A 23,849-nucleotide genomic window follows, 5' to 3' on the forward strand; every position below is an offset into this window, starting at 1 on the left:
ATGGAGTGCAGCAGTGTGATCACAGTTCATTGCAGCCACAACCTCCAGGGCTCAAGTGATCCTCCCACCTCAGTCTCCCAAGTAGCTGGGACTACAGGTGCGAACCACCATGCCTGACTAATTTTTGTATTTTTTGTAGACAGGCTTTTGTCGTATTGCCCAGGCTGGTCTCCAACTCCTGGGCTCAAGCAATCCACTGGCCTCAGCTTTCCAAAGTGCTGAGATTATAGATGTGAGTCACTATGCATGGCCAATTAAACTGTTAAAAGTGGTTTTTTTTTTTTTTTTTTGAAGTAACATAAATGCAAACAGTCTTTGCAAAGAACCTTAACATTTCTTTAGTTTTTATAGCATCTAATGCTGGGAAAAAAAAGAAACAATACATTGAGGAAAAACCATGCTTTAATCATAATTACCTGTAGCTATAGCTGACTGGCTATAGAGAACTGGAGAACTGCCAATGGTAGCTGACCTCTGAACTACTGCAGTACTAATTTCTGTAGCTTTCCTCTTTGTCCCTTTAGTGGAAGGAGAGCTAGAGATGGTAGAATCCACTGAACTCTGAAACACAAAAATTTGTGATCAGTGGCTGAAGGCCCTGGTTAAACATATGCCACCCCGTCTCCTTTTTTGAGACAGGGTCTCGTTCTGTTGCACAAGCTGCAGTGGTGAGATCATGACTCACTGCAATCTCCTGGGTTTAAGCAATCATCCCGCCTTGACCTGTCAAAAGCACTAGGACTATAGGCATGAGACACCGTGCCCAGCCTTTAAAACATACACTTCTAAAATAAAATACAGTGTCAAGCATGCTCCATCCTCACAATCATTCAGAATGCCAAAGGACATTACTCACCTGGGTAGTTACAACTGTGGTTTGTGCTGAAGGTTTCAAAGGTGTATCCTCCTCTGTTCCTGGGGCAGGGGGCTCCTCACTTCCCTCATCCTCCATCTCTACCTCCTGGATCTCACCATCCTCCACAGGAGGAGGTGGTGGAGGAGGGGGTGGAGGTGATTCTGGAGGTGGAGGTGGGGGTGGTGGCATTTCCAAGGGTAATGGAGGTTGAAGCACCGGAACATTTGACTGAAGGAGGGTCCAGAATGGAGTAAATGGCATGAGTGATGAAGAAGAAACTTGACCAGAAAAGGGTTCTTTACAAAGAGAACCTATGAAAACAGATAAGAATCAGGAAAAAAGCAAGACACAAACTTCCTAGCTTATATTCATAGAAACGGTCAACTGGTCAGTAAGACAAACATCTACAGGAACCTAGCACAATGTACAAAATAGTATAGAATGCGGTGTCAAGCAGCAGGGAGTGGCTCCTTCCAAAAAAAAAAAAAAAAATATGCCCCACAGGCATCTATTCTATACTGATGTAACTAAAATATTCAACAACTCAATTCAGAAATGACGTCCATGGAAATATAAACTTATGAACCTTACAGTTGGCACCTTCCCCATCTGTGTTATACCTGTCTTGTCCTTTGGGTCCATACTTATGGACAAGTAGAAGGAAAATATTACATTGATTCAATGAGAAATGCAGTCATCTGAATCTGTAGTTTGAAGTTTTTTATCTTAAAAACTCAGAAGCTTCAACATATACAAATAAAAGGCAACAGTCTAGAGTCTTTATTTCAAAAGTGAAGGAGTGAGTGAATAATGTGCACCTGCAATAATTAGTCCATGTACTTTTATTTATTTATTTTTTTAGACGGAGTTTTGCTCTTGTTGCCCAAACTGGAGTGCAATGGTGCAATCTTGGCTCACCTCTGCCTCCCAGGTTCCGGCGATTCTCCTGCCTCAGCTTCCTGAGTAGCTGGGATTACAGGCTTGAGCCACCATGCCTGGCTAATTTTTGCATTTTTTAGTAGAAACAGGGTTTCACCATGTTGATCAGGCTGGTCTTGAACTCCTGACCTCAGGTGATCCACCTGCCCTGGCCTCCCAAAGTGCTGGGATTTATAGGCGAGAGCCACTGTGTCCAGCCTCCAAGTACTTTATTTTTTAGTGAGCTAGATAAAGTGAGTGAAGATGACCCAAAGTATTCATTCAAAACTGAGAAAAATTCTACCCATTGTGTTTAATTTGGGTTACTAAGTTTTAAAAATCCATTTGCAAGGTGCCACTGTCAACTATATCATTCCTTCACACCTTTGCATATATAACATTAATTTGTGAAATCACAGAGACGCAAGTTAGGTAGGGCAATTTTTACTTTTGTGATGATAAAAGAGAAATGTAGGAAGTTAAATCTTCAAAGTAGGTAATTCATATTTTTAAAACTGCAGAGGTTTTGAAATTGCTGTTGCTGAAGTCTACATTACAAAATTGTAGCTGAAAAGCTGCAGGGTCAGCTTTTCTCAAACTACAAAAGCCACCATTTTTTACTGTCCTTTATCTGCTGGGAAAACCTTTAAAGATTAGAGAAAATAGGATATACTTACTTGTAGCCTTCCCCAGCCCTCTTTATCGTCAATAGGGAAGTTTCACAATATATGGGACTATTAGATATATATCCCAGGAATGTTGAAGGGGATTTTCTCCCTAAAATCATAGAATTTAGGAGTAGAAGAGACATGAGAAATCATCTATTTCAACTTCCTCAATTAAAGGTAATGAAACCCAGGCAGGAACTAACTTGCCCAAGATCATATCAATGTTAGTGGCCAGGCCAGAACCAGAGCTTGAGCTCAAGTCTGATTCCTCATCTAATACTTCCTGTTTCACTAAAATGTCCTAGTAAAATACCGAAAATCCAAGAGCTTTAGACATCTCAGTTAAAAAAAAAAAAAAAAAAAAAAAATCTCACTTCACCTGGAGTAGATACCCAGAAGAAGTCACCTGTTAAATTTCATGGTCAAAAGTGGTAGATTAAATGAAGCTCAATAATGAAAGACACTAGGGCAAGGAGGTCATTGACACTGGTTTGCTCAAAATACACACTGACAAACAACAAGGTAAAATAAAGCAACATGAGCCATTTGGGTCTTGCTCTGTTGCCCAGGCTGGAGTGTAGGTGGTGCAATTACAACTCACTCTAACCTCAAACACCTGGCCCAAGCGATCTTCTTGCCTCCCGAATTGCTAGGACTACAGGTGTGTACCACACCTGGCTAATTTTTAATTTTTTTTTTTAAAGAGTCTCATTATGTTGCCCAAGCTGGCCACAAATAGAGTACTTCTACTTTTTATGGAACAGATAGACAGTACATCGTGTAAAAGACTCTAACAACATCATTCACATGGTCTCCAATGTGAATGAGAGTAACATAGCTGCTTACTGCTACTTTTGGAAATGCACATTGAAAACAATTCACCAGAAGCATAAATGCAGCTTTCTGGGTAACTGAACTCAAATGGCTCATTAAACTTTTCTATTTGGCTGTATTTAATATTAAATTATGCATTAACTTTTAGACAAAGTCGAGTATGGCAAAATAGTCTACATTATATAATAGTACACAAGGACTACATCTGAACTAAAGTAATAAACATTGAGGATTATTAACTTAAAGTAGATAAATGTAAGTTTTTCTCTATTTTTTCTTTCTTTTTAAAGGCTAGTCAAGTGAAGCAGTGGGAATGGAGTAGGAACGTCTGTAACTGGTTGTGATCAATTAGTTGTAAACACCACTGCACTCAGAGCAGCCAGATTTTCAATTATTGTTAGATTATCTATAAGCATAATGCAATACCAACATGTTTATGATGGTGACATGCAGCTACACAGAGGAACTGAAGGAGACACAGAGAAGATTCAAGGTTAATAGTGGTGTATGATCTCCAATATGACCTCCAACAGAGCTAATTAGAATTAAGTAAACTCTGTAAATATGAGATTATAAATTTGATAAATTTAGACTTGATAAATTTAGCCACAAACAAGGAGCATTTTTAGAATATGTGAATACAGTCTTTTTTTTTTTGAGATGGAGTCTCACTCTTGCGGCTAGAGTAGGGTGGCGTGATCTTGGCTCACTGCAACCTCTGCCTCCTGGGTTCAAGCAGTTTTCCTGCCTGAGCCTCCTGAGTAGCTGGAATTACAGAAGCACACCACCATGCCTGACTAATTTTTGTATTTTTAGTAAGAGATGGGGTTTCGCCATGTTGGCCGGGCTGGTCTCAAACTCCTGACCTCAAGGTGATCTGCAAGCCTTAGTCTCCCAAAGTGCTGGGATTACAGGTGTGAGCCACCATGCCCAGCCTCTGCTTTTATATTTCATAAGCATTTCAAATTCCCATATACAATGTGTCTCCCTCAAACCTTGTTATAAGGTCAGCACATTACCCATCTCACATGAAAATAAATAAAAATACACCAATCTCCAACTAAACTTATTCGAAACATAAAAGCCATGTCATAGTATTGACAATTATCTCTTTTGACTTACACACAAAGACCATTAGAAAATTCTAGTTTGAATATACATGAATGTCATATTACAATGATGCTCCTCCTTGCTTTTAAATTTAACCTAGTTGGTATTTTTGCTGTTTAAAAGAATATTTAAGTCTGAAGTCCAAGGAGAGATTAAAATGGTATATACAAAGTTTTTATTATGTGCTAAAAGATTTAAAAGTTACAAGCTTAAAACTGAATATGTTACGAGGATACAAATTATTATTCTTTTTTTTTCAGGCGGAGTCTCACTCTGTTGCCCAGGCTAGAGTGCAGAGTGCAATCTCAGTTCACTGCAATCTCTGCCTCCTGGGTTCAAGCAATTCTCCTGCCTCAGCCTCCCAAATAGCTGGAATTACAGGTATCCGCCACCACGAGTGGCTAATTTTTTGTATTTTTAGTAGAGATGGGGTGTCACCATGCTGGCTGGTCTCTTACTCCTGACCTCAAGTGATCTGCACACCTTGGCCTCCCAAAATGCTGGGATTAGAGGCATGAACTACCATGCCCAGCCAAAATTCTTAATTTTTTAAGACTCCCATTTTTCCTTTCTCTGTTTGAGATAGGATCTCACTTTGTTTTTCAAACTAGAGTACAATGGTGTAAATATAGTTTACTGCAGCTTCAACTTCTCAGGCTCAAGTGATCCTTCCTACCTCAGCCTTCCAAGTAACTAGGACCACATACTCGTGCCACCAGGCCAGGCCAATAGTTTGTTTAGATGGGGTCTTACCATGTTGCCCAGGCTGGTTTTGGATTCCTAAGCTCAAGTGATCCTCCTGCCTCAAACTCCCGAAGTGCTGGGATTACAAGCATGAGCCACTGCATCTGTCTAAGAACCTTGTTTCGCTGGGCATCTTTTTTCTTTTTTGAGAGAGAGTTTCACTCTGCCGTCCAGGCTGGAGTGCAATGGTGCGATCTTGGCTCACTGCAACCTCCACCTCCCAGGTTCAAGCAATTCTTGTGCCTCAGCCTCCCAAGTAGCTGGAATTACAGGCACCCACCACCATACCCAGCTAATTTTTGTACTTTTAGTAGAGATGAGGTTTCACCATGTTGCCCAGGCTGGTCTTGAACTCCTGACTGCAGGTGATCCACCTGCCTCAGCCTCCCAAAGTACTGAAATCACAGGCACGAACCACTCCACTAGCCTAAGCATCTTATTTCTATGTATAGAAAGCCTTCTCGAACCTGAAAGGTGGAGGTTGTGGCAAGCCAATATCATGCCACTGCACTCCAGCCTAGGCAATGAGAGTGAAACTCCCATCTCAAAAAAAAGAAAGCCTTCTTTAATTTCTCCCCCAAAGAGAAATTATTGTTTATTACTTTGAATCAAGAGCTCAGTTTAGCAATTTAAAGCAAGATATTATACAAATTGTTCCACAGAGATTAAAAAAAAAAAAGCAGCTAAACTTCACTTAAGTGACATAACCTCAACATAATAGATACGTTGGGTATCTTGAGCCCAATTCATCTTTAGAATATACTCCATCTTTAGACACATAATGTTAAATTCAAACACTGAGACAATAAATAAGGATTTAGAAAAATAATTACAACTTTGAAATTTCCCTGGCTTCTCACAGTGTAATTTTGCCCCCCTTCCCCCACTTTATTTTTGAGACAGGGTCTTGCTGTCACTCAGGCTGAAGTGCAGTGGTACAATCATGGCTTACTGCAGCCTCAAAATCTTGGTATCAAGCAATCCTCCCACCTCAGCCTCCCAAACAGCTGGGACTACAGGGATGAGCCACTATGTCCGGTTAATTTCTTAAAACAATTTTCTGAAGAGACAGGACATTGCTGTTTTATCTCATATTCTTTAAACGACAGCTGGTTTTAGCCACTACTGAGCTGACTGAGAGCATGTATCATGTAAACTCTCTTTATAGGCTTAGAACAGTGTTGATTATCGCTTAACTCTCACAGACCTTAGTATAATAATTGGATTTTACTTTGATCAAGTTTATAATGTGATTCTAGAGCTTCTCAATAAAGAGAGGCTTAAGACTATAATCTGTTTTCTCAGTGGTTTTTTCCTACAGTACCACTAGTTTTGTTTTAATTAAATAGGAATGGCTCAAGAGCCACCTTTTACCAGGCAGTACCCAACACCATATGTGTCATAAAGGGAGAAAACAGCTTAATACTTATCTAAAATGTTCAGAGAACATTCGGAATTTGTAACAGAATTTTCAACTTTGGAACCCATAAGAAAGGGACATTGACAGTGGTCAGGAGTGGAGCCACGTATCTAGAACCACTATTAAGCCTCTTCAGTTCATTAACTACTAAAAAGCAAACAAAAATAACCAATGTATTATTAGATATGACTATCACTGCTACCAAAAGAGAGGAAAAATATTCAAAAGAAAATCTCTTCATATAAAGAGAAGCAAAATACCCTGTAACTTGAGAAAATGCACTTCTAAAATGTGAAGCAGAATAAAATCAGCCTTTTACTATGTTGTAAAATGATCACTGGGGTTGTACGTGACCTGCTGATGATTCCTCGGTTATTTAAGAAGTTAACAAAATCAGCTGGCACACAACCAGTTTCATTTGGTACATTACCAGTGCTTCTCTACTATGATCAGGGAGCCAGGAGAGTATCAGAACCAATTCTGGTAAGTATTAGACAAAATAATTAAGCTCCTAACTCTGTTATTGACAAATTTCACTTTTTAAAATTTTCAAAGGTCTATTGCTTTAGAAACTACTCATAGACTCTTGCCTTCATATGCCAATTTAACAAATAGCTACCAATTTTTAAGATTAAAAGGTGGAAATTTCTTTACACACTGGAAATTTTTTTTTTTGAGACGGAGTTTCGTTCTTGTTACCCAGGCTGGAGTGCAATGGCGCGATCTTGGCTCACTGCAACCTCCACCTCCTGGGTTCAGGCAATTCTCCTGCCTCAGCCTCCCGAGTAGCCGAGATTACAGGCACACGCCACCACGCCCAGCTAATTTTTTGTATTTTTAGTAGAGATGGGGTTTCACCATGTTGACCAGGATGGTTTCTATCTCTTGACCTCGTGATCCACCCGCCTTGGCCTCCCAAAGTGCTGGGATTACAGGCTGGAAAATTTTTAAAAACTAAAAATTAAAAAGTTGGTTAATTATAGCCTTGAGAATGCTTCATTATTATATTTGTCATTCCAGGAGAGAGATTGAGAGCGGGGGAAAACTGCTTCTTTAATAATGTCACAATCAAGTCGAGGCTCTTCTGAAGAGCTTTCATATCCTCAGAGGAACTTTTTTTGGAGAAGGAGTTTTTTTCTTCTTTTTTTTTTTTTTGAGATGGAGTTTTGCTTTTTTCTTTTTTTTTGAGATGGAGTTTCGATTTTTTCCTCTTTTCTGAGACGGAGTTTCACTCTTGTTGCCCAGGCTGGAGTACAATGGTGCAATCTCAGCTCATGACAACCTCCGCCTCTGACGTTCAAGCAATTCTCCTGCCTCAGCCCGCCCCTCGAGTAGCTGTGATTACAGGCATGCACCCCGACGCCCTGCTAATTTCGTATTTTTAGTAGAGATAAGGTTTCTCCATGTTGGTCAGGCTGGTCTCAAACTCCCAACCTCACAGGTGATCCGCCTACCTCGACTTCCCAAAGTGCTGGGATTACAAATGACAGGCATGAGCCACCGCACCCAGCCGAAAGCCTGTCTTTTAAAAAATGTATGTAACGAAATTAAATTCTTCTCAGAGAACCTTAAAAATGGAATGAGCCATCCTAATTCCAATTGTTTTAGCCTAGAAGATTGCTGGTTATTTTTAATGATCAATTATTTTGCTTTTCTGAAGTAAGTACTAAGGGTATTTCTTTATATCATTTTGATTTGTACCAACCACACTTTTTGTAAGATTAGTGGAGGTGAGAAATAAGACTGTAGTATGAATAGACTGTGTTTTACAGAAATGTAGAACAAATCTTAGCCTGCCACAGATATTGACAGTTCAACTCTCTAGTTCCTTAGCACTAATTAGCATTCCTGTTTTTGGAGACCCACAGCTTAGTCAATAGCACGATAGAATGGTTATAAAACAATAAACAATCTTTTAAAATCAAAATCTACTGGCTTATCTTTTCATTTTTGGGCATCGTTTTATACATGATAACACTAAGTATGCTGATTTCTAACCATAATAACTCATGCATTCCTTGTTTTAGTTCAAACCACTATTTTTCAATCAGAAACTTACATTATTATAATATAAAATCTTTTCTTTTAATGCTATAAATTAGTTAAGTTTTTCTCTAAAGTCATTTCTGCCCAGTTAGTACAAGGTAAATTGTCCCACCTGTGGAATTTTCAGAGGATTCTGTAGAATTTGAATCAGTGCCAGTTTTGTCTTTCAATGTCTGTTTGGCAAGAGTCTCGTCTCTACTTTCTTGTGCTTGGCTTTCATCTTCTTCCTCTTCACCATCTGGAAACTCCCACTGAGACTCGCCCGATTGTTCGTTTACATAGAAATACCGTCTATGATCCCTAAATTACAAGAAAGAAAACACATGTTTTAAAACCCATTCTCCTATAAAGACACTTCCATTTGGTCCTATCCCAGGACAGCAGTCTGCTCTCACAGGGACGAACCTCTTAACGGACTGCTATTCACAAAGGCAACAAAGAGCTTTGACAATTGAGACTGGAGAACCAAGGATAATTCAAAGCTATTTGCACTGCCAGCAACTCTGTGAATACAGCCCTGAACCTCTCACTCCAACAAATGAGACTTAGAAACATTTTTCTCTTTTTTTTTGTTTTTTTGCCAATGCATAACAGGGCTTCAAGTTTCACTAATGAAGGGACTCAATCGCCTAGAACACTAATTTCCCTTCCAAAGAAGAGAACAACGAAGTTTGTGAAAGGTGACTCTTCCCCTCTTGGACCGTGGAATTCACATTTCATATTCTTGATATCAAACACAGTGAAAGCTAAAGAGAGGGAGAGGATCTGGGAGCTGAAAAATAAAAGAGCAAAGATTTCAAATAACGAAAAAAAAATCAAGAAAAGCCAAATATATAAAGAAATGTTTTCATCTGACCTGCTGGCAGAGGATAGTAATCTTGTTCTTCATTCACATCTTCAGCCACGAAGTTTTCCTTAACTTCACCGATGTTAATCAGGAGTAGTTGCTTCCAGAGGTCCTGTAAAGCGCACAGAGCTCTCGCATGCGCTTAACCCCCAAGCCCGCCCTACTCCGTGCAACACTCTGGAGAGTAAAAACCAGCTTTGTCCATATCTTGGGAAAAAATCCGTTACATGGAACACTTTAAACATTGCTTTTGTTTCTCCAGTGTGGCTGGCCAAACTTTGTGCTTGCGGTGCTTTGCCTGCCCAGCACCGCTAATTGCAGCTGCTCTCAGTCTCCAGACAGGCTGTCATGTCGTCAGATGGTGGTGATCACAAATCATGTCTGAGATGTCAAAGGTGAAAGGTGAAAAGGGGAGAAGAGTGCGTACCTGTCCCAGTGGCAGGACCAGCCTTTAGGAGTGGCGTTTATTTCATACTGTTTTAGTTGTTCTGCTGCATCCTGAAGTTTTCGTTTAAGGTAGTTTCCATTAAGAGCCCCTTCCCTCCAGTCTGCAATTCGAGTCTGGAAGAAACAGAGAAGTAAGTTAAAAACTTATTATATGTTGGGAGACACAGGCAAAGGGAACATAAGCCTTTTGCTCCAAGACTCTCTCCCTATGCTTTGCCAGAAGAGTAGACCAGAGAGGAAAAAAAAGCCCATCTTTAAGTATACAGCAGATTTCTGAAAAATGAAACTCCAGTATATTTTTACACTACCAACTCTCCAGTATCTGTGAAAATGAGTAGCAGTAGTTTTGTATTCCATTTTGGACTTATTAAGACTGGTTTCCCCAGGTTTTTTTTTTTTTTTTTTTTTTTTGAGATGGAGTTTGGCTCTGTTTCCCAGGCTGCATGCAGTACAGTGGAGCAATCTCAGCTGACTGCAACATTTGCCTCCTGGGTTCAAGCAATTCTCCTGCCTCAGCTTCCCAAGTAGCTGAGACTACAGGTGTGCACCACCATGCCCAACTAATTTTGTGTTTTTTTTTAAATTGCACCTACTACTGAGTTGATTTTTTTAAATTAATTTTGTAGTTTTAGTGGAGATCAGGCTTCAGTATGTTAGCTAGGCTGGTCTCAAACTCCTGACCTCAGGTGATCCACCTGCCTCAGCCTCCCAAAGTGCTGGGATTATAGGTGTGACGCACTGTGCCCAGCCATGGGTTCAGCTTTTTTTCTTTAAGAGACGAGGTTTCGCTCTTGTTGCCCAGGCTGGAGTGCAATGGTGCAATCTTGGCTCACTGCAACCTCTGCCTCTCAGGTTCAAGCGATTTTCCTGCCTCAGCCTCCCAAGTAGCCAAGTAGCTGGATTACAGGCAACCACCACAACGCTAGCTAATTTTCTGTATTTTAAGTAGAGATGGGGTTTCACCACCATGTTGGCCAGCCTGGTCACAAACTCAACTCCTGACCTCAGGTGATCCACCCACCTCAGCTTCCCAAAGTGCTGGGATTACAGGCATGAGCCACCACGCCCAGCCAAGGGTTCAGTTCTTAAGGAAATCAACCAGCTTCCTACAGGAGCTCCTTACCTCATCCTGCCCTGCCATTTTGTAAAGTATGCAGGTTACAAATAGAACTCAACTTTTCTTTTTTTTTTTTTGAGACGGAGTTTCGCTCTTGTTACCCAGGCTGGAGTGCAATGGCGTGATCTCGGCTCACTGCAACCTCTGTCTCCTGGGTTCAAGCAATTCTCCTGCCTCAGCCTCCCGAGTAGCTGGGACTACAGGCACGCACCACCATGCCCAGCTAATTTTTGTATTTTTAGTAGAGACGGGGTTTCACCTTGTTGACCAGAATGGTCTCGATCTCTTGACCTCGTGATCCACCCGCCTTGGCCTCCCAAAGTGCTGGGATTATAGGCGTGAGCCACCGTGCCCAGCCTCAACTTTTCTTTTTAAACAGACTGGTCATGCTTTAACAATTACAAAGTACCTTCAACATTACATGGTCTCATCTGACTATCAGAATATAATTTTGATTTGTGAGAAAAAAAGCTATTTATTTTGCTTTGGTTAATACAGTTTATTTCCTGGATTACTGGCTCAATTATGCTTCAAGTTTAAAAATTTAAATTTAAGTTTAAAATGTAAGACAGTCCTAACACATACAGCATTTCATTCACACACTTACTGTTTATACCAAAAAAGGCTAACTTACCTCAGTCTGTAAGAGCAGCACATGAAAGTTGGAGATGGATTGTCTATTAATGCCTAGGAATTCAAATTTACTTGTCAGGGTATTTGCCAGTTCTCCAATCTGAAACTACAATGCAGAAAATAAAAAAAGTGAAACTAGAATCCGTAATATTTTCTGTATTATATACAATCCTTCACTAACACAGACATCAGAAATATGGGTCTGCCTATAAACAGCCTTCCCCCAACAGCTGTATTTAGTTATCCAGAATATAAAATTCTAATTTATAGTAACATAATACACATTACAAGTGACAAATAATGACAGAAGGTCCACAGGAATCAAATGCAAATCTACATAATCATAATGCTTTTTTTTTTATTATTTAAAACAATTTTTTTTTTTAGATGTAGGTGCTGCTGTTGCCCAGGATGCTCCTGAACTCCTGGTCTCAAGCTATCCTCCCGTGTCAGTCTCCCAAAGTGCTGAGATTACAGATGTGAGCCACTGTGCCCAGCCCATCATAATGCATTCTAATACAACATGGAATTCAATAGTTGCAAATGGATCCCAATCTTGAAAAGCTAAACTCAAAGAGTAGATTTAGAATGGTGGCTGCCAGGGGCTAGAAAGAGGGGGTTATGGGGAGATACTGGTCAAAGAATATAAGCTTTCAGTTATAAAATAAATTGTGGGGCCAGGAGTGGTGGCTCACACCTGTAATCCCAGCACTTTGGGAAGCTAATGCAGGAAAGTATGAAGTCAAGAGATGAAAATCATCTTGGCTAACATGGTAAAACCCCAACTTTACTGAAAATACAAAAATTAGCTGGGCATGGTGGCGACCACCTGTAGTCCCAGCTACTCAGGAGGCTGAAGCAGGAGAATTGCTTGAACCTGGGAGGCAGAGATTGCAGAAAGCCAAGGTCACGCTACTGCACTCCACTGCACTCTCGCCTGGAGAAAAAGTGAGACTCTGTCTCAAACAAAAATAAATAAATAAAATAAATTTGGGGAATCTAAAGTACAGCATGGTGACTATAGTTAGCAATACCGTATTGTACACTTGAAATTTGTTAAGAGTATAGATTTTAAGTGTTATCCCCACATACACACACAAGTCAACTCTGCAAGGTAAGGTGACATGTAAGTTAATTTACCTGGTCTGTGATAATCATATAATATATACATATAACAAATTATCACATAGTACATGGAAGATATATATGTAGTCAATTACAGCTCAACAAAGTGGCAAAAAACAGATCCTGAATGATATATATACCAACATTGTCAAACTGCCATTTATCCATTAATTGCTTATATTAGCCACCTGCTGAAGCCTGAAACAAAATTAATTATCCCAGTCCCTTCTACTTGGTTGTTCCCAACTAGTAACTGGATACTCTTTCAAGGCAAAAGAATATGTTAAGTGGTTTTCCCAACAGACCACCCTTAAATAGCCAATACTTATTTTATCCAACTCTCCCATGAGATTAGTTTAGAAATGCAATTCAGATCCAGGCCCGGTGGCTCATGCCTGTAATCCTAGCACTTTGGGAGGCCGAGGCAGGAGGATCATGAGGTCAGGAGTTCAAGACCAGCCTGGCCAACGTGATGAAACCCCGTCTCTGAAAGGAAAAAAAAAGCAATTCAAACTAAATTTGCCTTTTTGTAAAGACAAGTATGTCACACAGGAGTTAAATCTGTGACTTTTCTCCAAAACCAGAGAAGCCTATAAGCTACTGCTTCTCAAAGAGAGGCTTAATTTGAAGAAAGCATTTAAGCATTTAGCATTTTAAATAATTTCTCAGCACCAAGTCAGCCTTATAACTCATTATTTCAAACTTAAACATGATCTTTTCACCTAACCAAGTAAACAATTTAGGTTTGGAAACAATAAAGATTACTTTTATTACTTGCTAACACAAAGCAGTTTAATGACTGGCATTAAAAAAAAAATTGATGTGCCAGGCATGGTGGCTCACACCTGTAATCCCAGCACTGTGGGAGGCTGAGCTGGGTGGGTTACCTGAGGTCAGGAGTTCAAGACCAGCCTAACCAACATGATGAAACTCTGTCTCTACTAAAAATACAAAAACTAAGCCAGATGTGGTGGCACACACCTGTAATCCCAGGTACCTGGGAGGCTGAGGGAGAAGAGTCGCTTAAACCTGAGAGGTGGAGGTTGCAGTGGGCCAAGACTGCACCACTGCACTCCAGCCTGGGCAATAGAGTGAGACTTCATCTAAAAAAAATACATACATTTTTTAAAAATTGTAAAGTTGCATTAAGTAATATACATACTTTCAAATCCTGTTCTTCTTCTACTTTTGGTGTTGTCTGTACTTTAATTTTCTCTGGAGATTCTTCTACTTCCACCTCTTTATCTGAATTCTCATCTATTTTTTCTGAATTTTCAGCACCAATAACTGTAAAAGAAAATATGGGAAATTAAACTGAAGTACCAATACTTAAAGAGCACTATATTTGTCTTACCCCATAGCAGGTATCTGCAAAAGATTATTAGTTCTTTTCCTCTCACCTGTTTTATTTATTTATTTTATTATTATTATTTTTTAACAGGTGAGGAAATGGAGCTCCAGAAGAGCTTCTTGGGTAACTGTCTTATATCCAAGAGCTTGACACAGGGATCTGGGTTTATTGGATTTTTCTGGAGGGTGCTATCAAGAGAAACCGGCAGGGAGGCATGGGGTGGGAGAGGAAAGGGGAAGGGTGAGCAGGAATTTGGTCTCGGATGTGGTTTGGCTGTGTTCCCACTCAAATCTCATCTTGAAGTGTAATTTCCCCATCATCCCCACGTGTCAGGGGTAGGACCAGGTGGAGGTAATCGGATCATGGGGGGAGCTTCCCCCATCCTGTTCTCATGATAGTGAGTCTGATGAGATCTGTTGTTTTTTTATTTTTTAAGAGAAGGAAAGAAAAAAAAAAGCAGTGAAGGAGAGGAAGAAAGAGGAAGAGGGAGAACGAAAATGTTGCTTTATTCTAAAAATGGGTATTAATAATGGCCGATCAATATTTCACTTAAACCTATGAGTAGGTGTGATGTGGTATTGACAAGAATGTATATTTGAAGTGGAGAGCTCTATAAATATTTATTAAGTTTACTGGTTCCGGATCTGAGTTCAAATCCTAGATATCCTTATTAATTTTCTGTCTCGTTGAGTCTGAATCTCTTTATAGGTCTTAAGTATCTGGGTGTTAGGATTGTTAGCTCTTATTGTTGCACTGATCCTTTTACTACTATATCTTTGTTGCTTTAAAATCTATTTTATCAGATGCGAGAATTGCAACTCCTGCTTTTTATTTATTTATTTATTTTTGCTCTCCATTTAGTTGGTAAATCTTTCTCCATGTCTTTGTGTATCCTTGCATGTGAAATGGGTCTGCATGTAGCATACTGTTGGGTTTTGGCTGTATCTTTTGATTGGGGGATTTAGTCTATTTAAATTTAGGGTTACTGCCATTTGATGTTAACTGGCTGTTTTGTCCATTCGTGGATGTAAATTCTTCTTTATGTTGATGCTCTTTACTTTTTGGTATATTTTTAGAAAGGCTAATACTGGTTGTTTCTTTCTATGTGTAATGCTTCTTTCAGAAGCTCTTGTAAAGCAGGCCTGGTGGTAATAAAATCTCTGAGTACTTGCTTGTTCATAAAAGATTTTATTTTTCCTTCAGTTGTGAAGCTTGGTTTGGCTGGATATGAAATTCTGAGCTGAAGGTTCTGTTCTTTAAGGATGTTGAATATTGGCCCCCACTCTCTTCTGGCTTGTAGGGTTTCTGCTGAGAGATCTGCTGTAAGTCTGATAGGCTTCCCTTTGTAGGTAACCTGACCTTTCTCTCTGGCTGCCCTTAGTATTTTCTCCTTCGTTTCAACCGTAGTGAATCTAACGATTATGTGCGTTGGGGTTGCTCTTCTTGAGGAATATCTTTGTGGTGTTCTCTGTATTACCTGGGGTTGAATATTGTCCTGCTTTGCTAGGTCGGGAAAGTTTTCCTGAATGATATCCTGAAGAGTATTTTCCAGCTTGGATTCATTCTCTCTGTCGCATTCAGGTACACCTATCAAACATAAATTAGGTCTTTTCACATAGTCCCATTTTTCTTGGGAGACTTTGCTCATTCCTTTTTATCCTTTTTTCTCTATTCTTGTCTTCTCGTTTTATTTCATTAAGTTGGTCTTCGACCTCTGATATCCTTTCTTCTTGATCAATTCAAGTGTTTAAACCTATGCATACTTCTCCGTTCCTGCATTGTATTCTTCAGTTCCATTAATTCACTTATATTCCTCTCTAAATTGTCTATTCTCATTAAGATTTCATCAAACTTTTTTTCAAAGTTCTTAGTTTCTTTACATTGGGCTACATGTTCTTTTAACTCACAGAAGTTTCTTATTATCCACATTCTGAAGTCTGATTCTGTTAATGGGATGCACTCGTTCTCCATCAAGCCTTGTTCCCTTGTTGATGAGGAACTGTGATCCTCTTTAGAGGGAGAGGCATTCTGATTTTGATTCTCAGCCTTTTTACGCTGGTTTCTTCCCATCATTGTAAATTTATCCACCTGTCGTCTTTGTAATTACCAACTTTCAAATTAGTTCTCTGAGTGGACGTCCAAGTTGTTAATTCCCAGGGCCGAAATTTGAGCAACCCATTGCGCCAGCAAAAACAGTGGCATTAAGACTGATGGTGCTTTTCTGCCCGGGAATCTCCAGTCTGGCTTCCTTCTTGAGTCTGTAATAGGCGACTCTGCCTTCCCAGAGCTCCAAACATGGGTAAAAAGGAGAACCAGTCCCGTTTACTCTGCACCAAGAGCAGCCGCACCGAGGTGCCGGCAAAACCACTGCACCGGCCACAAGAGTCACGCTGGAGACCCGTGGGGCTCCTCTACTGGGAATCTTCTGGTCCGTGAGCGACAAAAATTTGTCTGAGAGTGTGGTATCCTCTCGTTCTCTGTGCTTTCGCTGGGAGCTGCAATCCCGAGACGTTAGCGATCAGCTATCTTCGATCTTATTTACTTGTTAAAACCCTTGTACAGCCGGGCTTGGTAGCTCACGCCTGTAATCCCAGCACTTTGAGAGGCCGAGGCAGGTGGCTCATGAAGTCAAGAGATCGAGACCATCCTGGTCAACATGGTGAAACCCCGCCTCTACTAAAAATGCAAAAAATTAACTGGGCATGGTGGCGTGTGCCTGTTATCCCAGCTACTCAGGAGGCTGAAGCAGTAGAATTACCTGAACCCAGGAGGCGGAGGTTGCGGTGAGCCGAGATCACAAGATCTCAGCTGGGTAACAAGAGTGAAACTGTCTCAAAAAAAAAAAAACCCTTGTAACTTATCAGCCTACTGCCTTTATAAGCAACAAATCCAGGGCCAGGCATGGTGCCTCATGCCTGTAATCCCAGCACTTTGGGAGGCCAAGGTGGGCGGTTACTAGGGCAGGAGATTGGGACTGTTCTGGCCAATACAGTGAAACCCCATCTCTACTAAAACTACAAAAAATTAGTTGGGCATGGTGGCACACGCCTGTAGTCCCATCTACTCAGGAGGCTGAGGCAGGAGAATCACTTGAATCTGGGAGATGAAGGTTGCGGTAAGCCAAGATCGTGCCACTGCACCCAGCCTGGGCAACAGAGTGACTGTCTCAAAACAAACAATCCTTTATAATCAACTTTCTTAAAATACATCTATAAATAAAATTTATTCTATCAAATCATTGTGTAGTTTCTGCTTTCCCTTTCTCCGTAACATCTTTTCCAACCTCTTTCAGAATACCACTGCTTCAATTACTTATAATAGCCAGACAGCAAGGCTGAGACATGTGACAATTCTTTAACATAGGTAAGGTGCTCAAAATCAGAGCATCATTATTATCATTACTTTTTAGAGACAGAGTCCCATTCTGTTGCCCAGACTAAACTGCAATGGCATGATACCGGCTTACTATAATCTCAACCTCCTACCCTAAAGGGATCCTCACACCTCAGCCTCCCAAGTAGTAGAGACAAAGTTTCTCAGTGTTGCCAAGATTGGTCTGGAACTCTTGAGCTCAAGTAATCCTCCTGCCTCAGCCTACCAAAATGCTGGGATTAAAGGTGTGAGCCAATGCATCTGGCCTAAAACTATATTAAGTCCTTAACCTTATAATATAATAGCCTGGATCTCCATTTATCTGATCATTAATATTCCCTCTTTATTATCAAATTGTCTGTACTAAAATCTTTCCACTAATCCCATTTATTCATTTTTAATGCCAATGTATAAAAACTCTTCTATCTGGTGGCAGGTACAAGAATTTAACAATTTTAAGGATGGCTAGAGTTTAAGAATAGAATGTTTTGGAGGGTAAGTAAGAAGGATCTGTTAAGTTAGAATGTACACACCCCTTTAAGCTAGCAATATAACACTAGGAATCTTTACTGCTGTGAAATTAAAATGTGCATAATAAAATATATTCAACATGATGTTTACCAAAGTATTATTTATTGTGAAACAAAATGCATATAACAAAGAATAAAACCAGCTCAGTGAGGTGGCACAAGCCTATGAATCCAGCACTTTGGGAGGGTGAGGCAGGAGTATCACTTGAGCCCAGCAATTCAAAGTTGCTTTATAATTATGTCAACTGCATTCCGGCATGGGTGACAATAAATTTCTTTATTTTCTTTCTTTTTTTTTGAGACGGAGTTTCGCTCTTGTTGCCCAGGCTGGAGTGCAATGGCGTGATCTCGGCTCACTGCAACCTCCACCTCCTAGGTTCAAGCAATTCTCCTGCCTCAGCCTCCTGAGTAGCTGGGATTACAGGCGCGCACCACCATGCCCAGCTAATGTTTTGTATTTTTAGTAGAGACAGGGTTTCACCATGTTGACCAGGATAGTCTCAATCTCTTGACCTCGTGATCCACCCACCTCAGCCTCCTGGAGTGCTGGGATTACAGGCATGAGCCATCGCGCCTGGGTGTAAATTTCTTTCTCTTAAAAAAAAAAAATTCAAGTAAATAGGCTAGGCACAGTGACTCATGCCTGCAATCCCAGCACTTGTGGGAAGCAGAGATGGGCTGATCACCTAAGGTCAGGAGTTTGAGACCAGCCTGGCTAACATGGTGAAATCCTCCCTGTCTCTACTAAAAATACAAAAATTAGCTGGGCATGGTCGTGTGTACCTGTAATCCCAGCTACCTGGGAGGCTGACACAGGAGAATCCCTTGAACTTGGGAGGTGGAGGTTGCAGTGAGCCAAGATTGTGCCACTGCATTCTAGCTTGGGTGACAGAGTGAGACCCAGTCTCAAAAAAAAAAAAAAAATCAAGTAAACACAGCATATTAGAACATTGAAACACTGACCACCCTGGTCAACATAGTGAAACCCTGTCTCAACTAAAAATGGCTTGTGCCTGTAGTTCCAGCTACTCGAGAGGCTGAGGCAACAGAATCACCTGAACCCAGGAGACAGCAGTTGCAGTGAGCCAAGATCACAGCAATCCAGCCTGGGCAACAGAGCAAGATCCATCTCAAAACAAAACAAAAAAAATATCAAAATATTAAACCACTATCCTCATGGTGTCAGTCATTATGTTCCTTTAGCTTCCTCATGGATAGCTCTTTAAGCACAATATACGTATGTTCTTATATATATATATTTTTCCCCAGGACAGAGTCTCACTGTCACGCAGGCTGAACTGCAGTGGCACAAACTCTGCTCACTGTGGCTTCCATCTCCTGGGTTCAAAGTGATTCTCCTGCCTCAACCTCCCATGTAGCTGGGATTACAGGTGAGAACCACCATGCCCAGATAATTTTGTATTTTTAGTAGAGACAGGGTTTCACCATGTTGGCCAGGATGGTCTCAAAATCCTGACCTCAAAGTGATCTGCCTGCCTTGGCCTCCCAAAGTGCTGGGATTACAGAGGTGAGTCACTGCACCCAGCCAAAGCACAGTATTTTTGCTTATTTCTGTATTTATATACATAGAATATTAATATATGCATTTTTTCATGGCTTTTTTTGTTCAACGTAACTGTTTTCCTTTCTTTTTTTTTTTGTGATACAGAGTCTTACTACATTGCTGAAGCTGGAGTGTGGTGAGCCATCTCAGCTCACCACAACCTCTGACTCCCCAGTTCAAGCATTTTCCTGCCTCAGCCTTCTAGCTGGAATTATAGGCATGCACCACCACACCCAGCTCATTTTGTAGTTTTGGTAGAGACAGGATTTCATCATGTTGGCCAGCCTGGTCTTGAACTCCTAACCTAGGGTGATCCACCTGCCTTGGCATCCCAAAGTGCTGGGATTACAGGTGTGAGCCACCAAGCCCACTTTTTTTTTTTTTTTCTTTTGAAACAAGGTGTCGCTCAATCACCTGTAATGGAGTGTATTGATGTAATCATAGCTCACTGCTGCCTCAAGCTTTTCAGGGACAGGGTCTTGATACCTGGCCTCCAAACAATCCCCCTGCTTCGCCCTCCCAAAAATATTATTGTTTCTATGATTAAAGCACGCTGATACACATAATTATGGAACGTTAATTTTTTTTTTTTTTTTCAGACGGAGTTCGCTCTTGTTGCCCAGGCTTGTTGCAATGGTACGAATTTCAGCTCACCGCAACCTCCACCTCCCGGGTTCAAGCGATTTTCCTGCCTCAGCCTCCTGAGTAGCTGGGACTACTGGCATGCACCACCAAGCCACACTAATTTTTTCATTTTTAGTAGCGGTGGGGTTTCCTCATATTGGTAAGGTTAGTCTCAAAATCCTGACCTCAGGTGATCCACCCGCCTAGGCCTCCCAAAGGGCTGGGATTATAGGCATGAGCCACTGTGCCCGGTGGGTACATTATTTTGTCACTGTTGCTAAGTATTCCTTTGTAAGAAAACACCACAATTTATCTGTAATACCTTTGATGGACATTTAAGTGCCCTATAGGGTTTTTTGTTCATAGTACAAATGCAGCAATTTTTTAAAGAGTGAAAGATGGACACAATTTAAATGTCCAACACCAGTAACAAGGGTTAAATACACACATCTATACCACTCAGTTTTAACCAATAAACAATGATTAATACAATTTTTAAGGCACGTTATTAAGTAAAAACTGTATGTTATCTAACAATCTACATGCTCCCATATACGGTAAAATTTACATATATACATACCAACACACTCATACACACTTAACTATAAACACGTATAAGGAAAATGGTCAGCCGGGCACGGTGGCTCACGCCTGTAATCCCAGCACTTTGGGAGGTGGAAGCAGGCTGATCACCTGAGGTCAGAAGTTTGAAACCAGCCTGGCCAACATGGCGAAACCCCTTCCCTACTAAAAACACAAAAAATTAGCCAGGTGTGGTGGTCGACACTTGTAATCCTAGCTACTTGGGAGACTGAGGCAGAAGAATCTGAGAAGCAGAGTTTGCAGTGAGCCGAGATTGCGCCACTGCACTCCAGCCTGGGCAAAAGTGTGAGACTGTCTCAAAAACAAAGAAGAATTAAGGCCAAATGGAGATTCAAATATTAGCTTTATCCAAGGGGATCTCTGAAAACAGACTGAAAAATGCAGCAGGATCTCTTTGACTTTACCATGAATAAAGGGTAAGGTACTCATTACTGTAAATGAAGACAACTTGGGTCCTCACGACATAACCAAACTCCACTCACCCAGAGGCTGGACAATGTAAACAAAGAAAGAAGAAATGGGACTGGGCTCTGAATACAGCACCCAGTGGATGTCAGCCTCTTAGACTCTTACTCCTTTACAAGAAACAGAACAGGAAAAAGTAGAGCAGTAGACAGAAGCTTTCTTCCCACTATTTCTCCCAAAGGGTAGAAGTAAAATCTCCTGTTTTGTTAAAAACAAAAAAAGAGTTTCCTTCCCCTCTACATCTTTCAATTCTAAAGTTTAATGTAAAGCATAAATTACCAGTCTCTCCATTTTCTGGAGTATCTCGTCCAGTTTTACTAGAACTCCTGCTGGTAGATTCGGGACTGGTAGCTCGAACAAACATCTTCCATTTTCCTCTTTTAGACATAAGCCTACGCATTCCATCTTGAGATGCTGGCTGGCTGACATCAGAACGTGGACTAGACCCTGACACACTACCATCTCCTTCCTCCAAGGCTCGCAACTCTGCCTACAAAGAACATGACAATTAAGTTAGTGTCATTAACTGCTTATCAATATGTCTAAGCAGAATAATTAATAGCCATGACTATGTTGTTGAAATTTAAATCCTTTGAGAACAGAAAGCATTTTTTTCTTTTTTTTGAGACGGAGTTTTGCTCTTACTGCCCAGGCTGCAGTGCAATGGCGTGATCTTGGCTCATCGCAACCTCCACCTCCCAGGTTCAAGCAGTTCTCCCGCCTTAGCCTCCCAGGTAGCCAGGATTGCAGCCATGCACTACCACATCTGGGTAATTTGGCATTTTTAGTAAGATGGGGTTTCTCCAAGTTGGTCAGATTGTTTTCGAACTCCTGACCTCAGGCAATCCACCCGCTTCTGCCTCCCAGAGTGCTGGGATTACAGGCATAAGCCACTGCACCCAGCCAGAAGCAGACACTTATTTTTGGAGACAGGATCTTCCTCTGTTGCCCAGGTTGGAGTGCAGTGGCATGATCATGGCTCATTGCAGCTTCAATCTCCTGAGCTCAAGCCATCCTCCCACCTCAGCCTTCCAGGTAGCTGGGACTACAGACACATGTCATCACACGTGTTTTTTCTTTTTTAATAAGAAATGATATCTGGGTATGTTTCTCATATTGGTCTCAACTATTGAACTCAAGTGATCTCCTGCTCAGGCTCCCAAAATTTTGGGATTACAGACATAAGCCATTGCACTTGGCCTACTCAAATATATATATATATTTTAATTTTATAAATTTTTTGTGGGTAGAGAGTAGGTGTGTTTATTTATGGGGTTTGAGATGTTTTGACACAGGCATGCAATGTGAAAAAAGCACATCATGGAGAATGGGATAACCATCCCCTCAAGCATTTATCCTTTGAATTACAAATAATCCAACTCCATTCTTTAAAGTTATTTTAAAATATACAACTATTACTGACTGTAGTCACCCTACTATGCTATCAAATAGTAGGTCTTACTCATTCTATTTTTTTCTGGTACCCATTTTTATTGATTGTCAGCTACCAAAACCATCATCAAGGACCAAAAACTTACAACTGTGTAATTTAAAGTTTTTGCTGCACAAGCCTCAATATAACCAGATAATGGGATTAAAAAAAACAAAACCCCAATAATGCTTGTAAGTCAAGCACAATGATCCCTGTAGAATAGTACTGAGGAAAAAACATATTTCAAATAACTTTGAAAAGCTTACTTTTTTCCTTTCCAAAACTAGCTCTAGTTCAAGGGTATCTTGTTCCTCTTCTTCCTCACTTTCTCCAGACTGGACAACACTGCAAAGATCCTCCTGAGAAGGGTCTTCTATATTGTCCAACATAATTTCCTGTGGCTTTACTATTGTCGTTGCTTCTTCTACTGTTGTACTTATTTCTTTTACTTCTGAAACTGGCTCTTCTTTACAAATTACTTTTCTTCTCCATCTCTCTTCTTCTTCTTTTATTCCTTCAGGCAATAAAGGAGCAAGTAGTGATGCTGCCACCCCTTTCTTCTCCTCCTCACTATTTGAGAGAGCCTGAATTCCTTCATTTACTTCCTATAAAGAATAAAATAATTTAGTCTCATTTAATTCTTAAAGAAATCTCACCTGTATAAACATTCAATTGTTAATATTAACTGTTTTCAGTAGCTGAATACTGAGGGTAAAAACCACTTACTCCCAACAGGTAAGTATGTATTTATATCATTACATATTACTTTAGAAAGACATTGAATTAGAGCCTAGCTCTAGGTGGGATCCAAATATATCCTCCCTGCTATTCTCAGGATGTCAAAAGGCGGGCAAGTGAAACAGAGATAGATTTAACATCAGTATTTTGTCAGTTCATCACATGACTGGATAAATCTTTACCTTTTTCTGTATGATGAGAATTTTTTTTTTGTTTTGATAGTCTCACTCTTGCCCAAGAGTGCAGTTGCGTGATCTCAGGTTACTGCAACTTCTGCCTCCCAGGTTCCAGCGATTCCCTTGACTCAGTTTCCCAAGTAGCTGAGATTACAGGAATGTGCTACCATACCCAGATAATTTTTTTTTTTTTTGAGACGAAGTCTCGATCTTGTTGCCCAGACTGGAG

General features: G+C 40.6%; 1 protein-coding gene across 13 annotated transcripts in view; it reads right to left on the reverse strand.

Moving 5' to 3' along the window:
- FNBP4 (formin binding protein 4) overlaps positions 1 to 23,849 on the reverse strand; it is a 55,676-nt gene that overhangs the window by 16,125 nt on the left and 15,702 nt on the right. For 3 of the 13 annotated variants that reach the window (XR_013523413.1, XR_013523411.1, XR_013523412.1), the window contains exons 7-15: positions 22,973 to 23,311; positions 21,554 to 21,764; positions 13,928 to 14,052; positions 11,642 to 11,746; positions 9,871 to 10,004; positions 8,709 to 8,896; positions 2,452 to 2,551; positions 857 to 1,167; positions 417 to 561 (exon numbers count right to left, since the gene is read on the reverse strand). Coding sequence is in view for 2 of the 13 variants with exons in the window: in XM_035262699.3 (XP_035118590.1) it covers positions 417 to 561; positions 857 to 1,167; positions 8,709 to 8,896; positions 9,871 to 10,004; positions 11,642 to 11,746; positions 13,928 to 14,052; positions 21,554 to 21,764; positions 22,973 to 23,311 (1,558 nt within the window). In the remaining 11 variants the exon portion in view is untranslated. Of the gene's footprint in view, positions 1 to 416; positions 562 to 856; positions 1,168 to 2,451; positions 2,552 to 8,177; positions 8,897 to 9,452; positions 9,556 to 9,870; positions 10,005 to 11,641; positions 11,747 to 13,927; positions 14,053 to 21,553; positions 21,765 to 22,972; positions 23,312 to 23,849 lie in introns of those variants that run through there. The other 10 variants (XR_013523418.1, XR_013523414.1, XR_013523415.1 and 7 more) reach the window with 4 other exon arrangements.

This window comes from Callithrix jacchus, chromosome 10, assembly GCF_049354715.1.
Source record: "Callithrix jacchus isolate 240 chromosome 10, calJac240_pri, whole genome shotgun sequence".
In the NCBI taxonomy this organism is placed as follows: domain Eukaryota; kingdom Metazoa; phylum Chordata; class Mammalia; order Primates; family Cebidae; genus Callithrix; species Callithrix jacchus.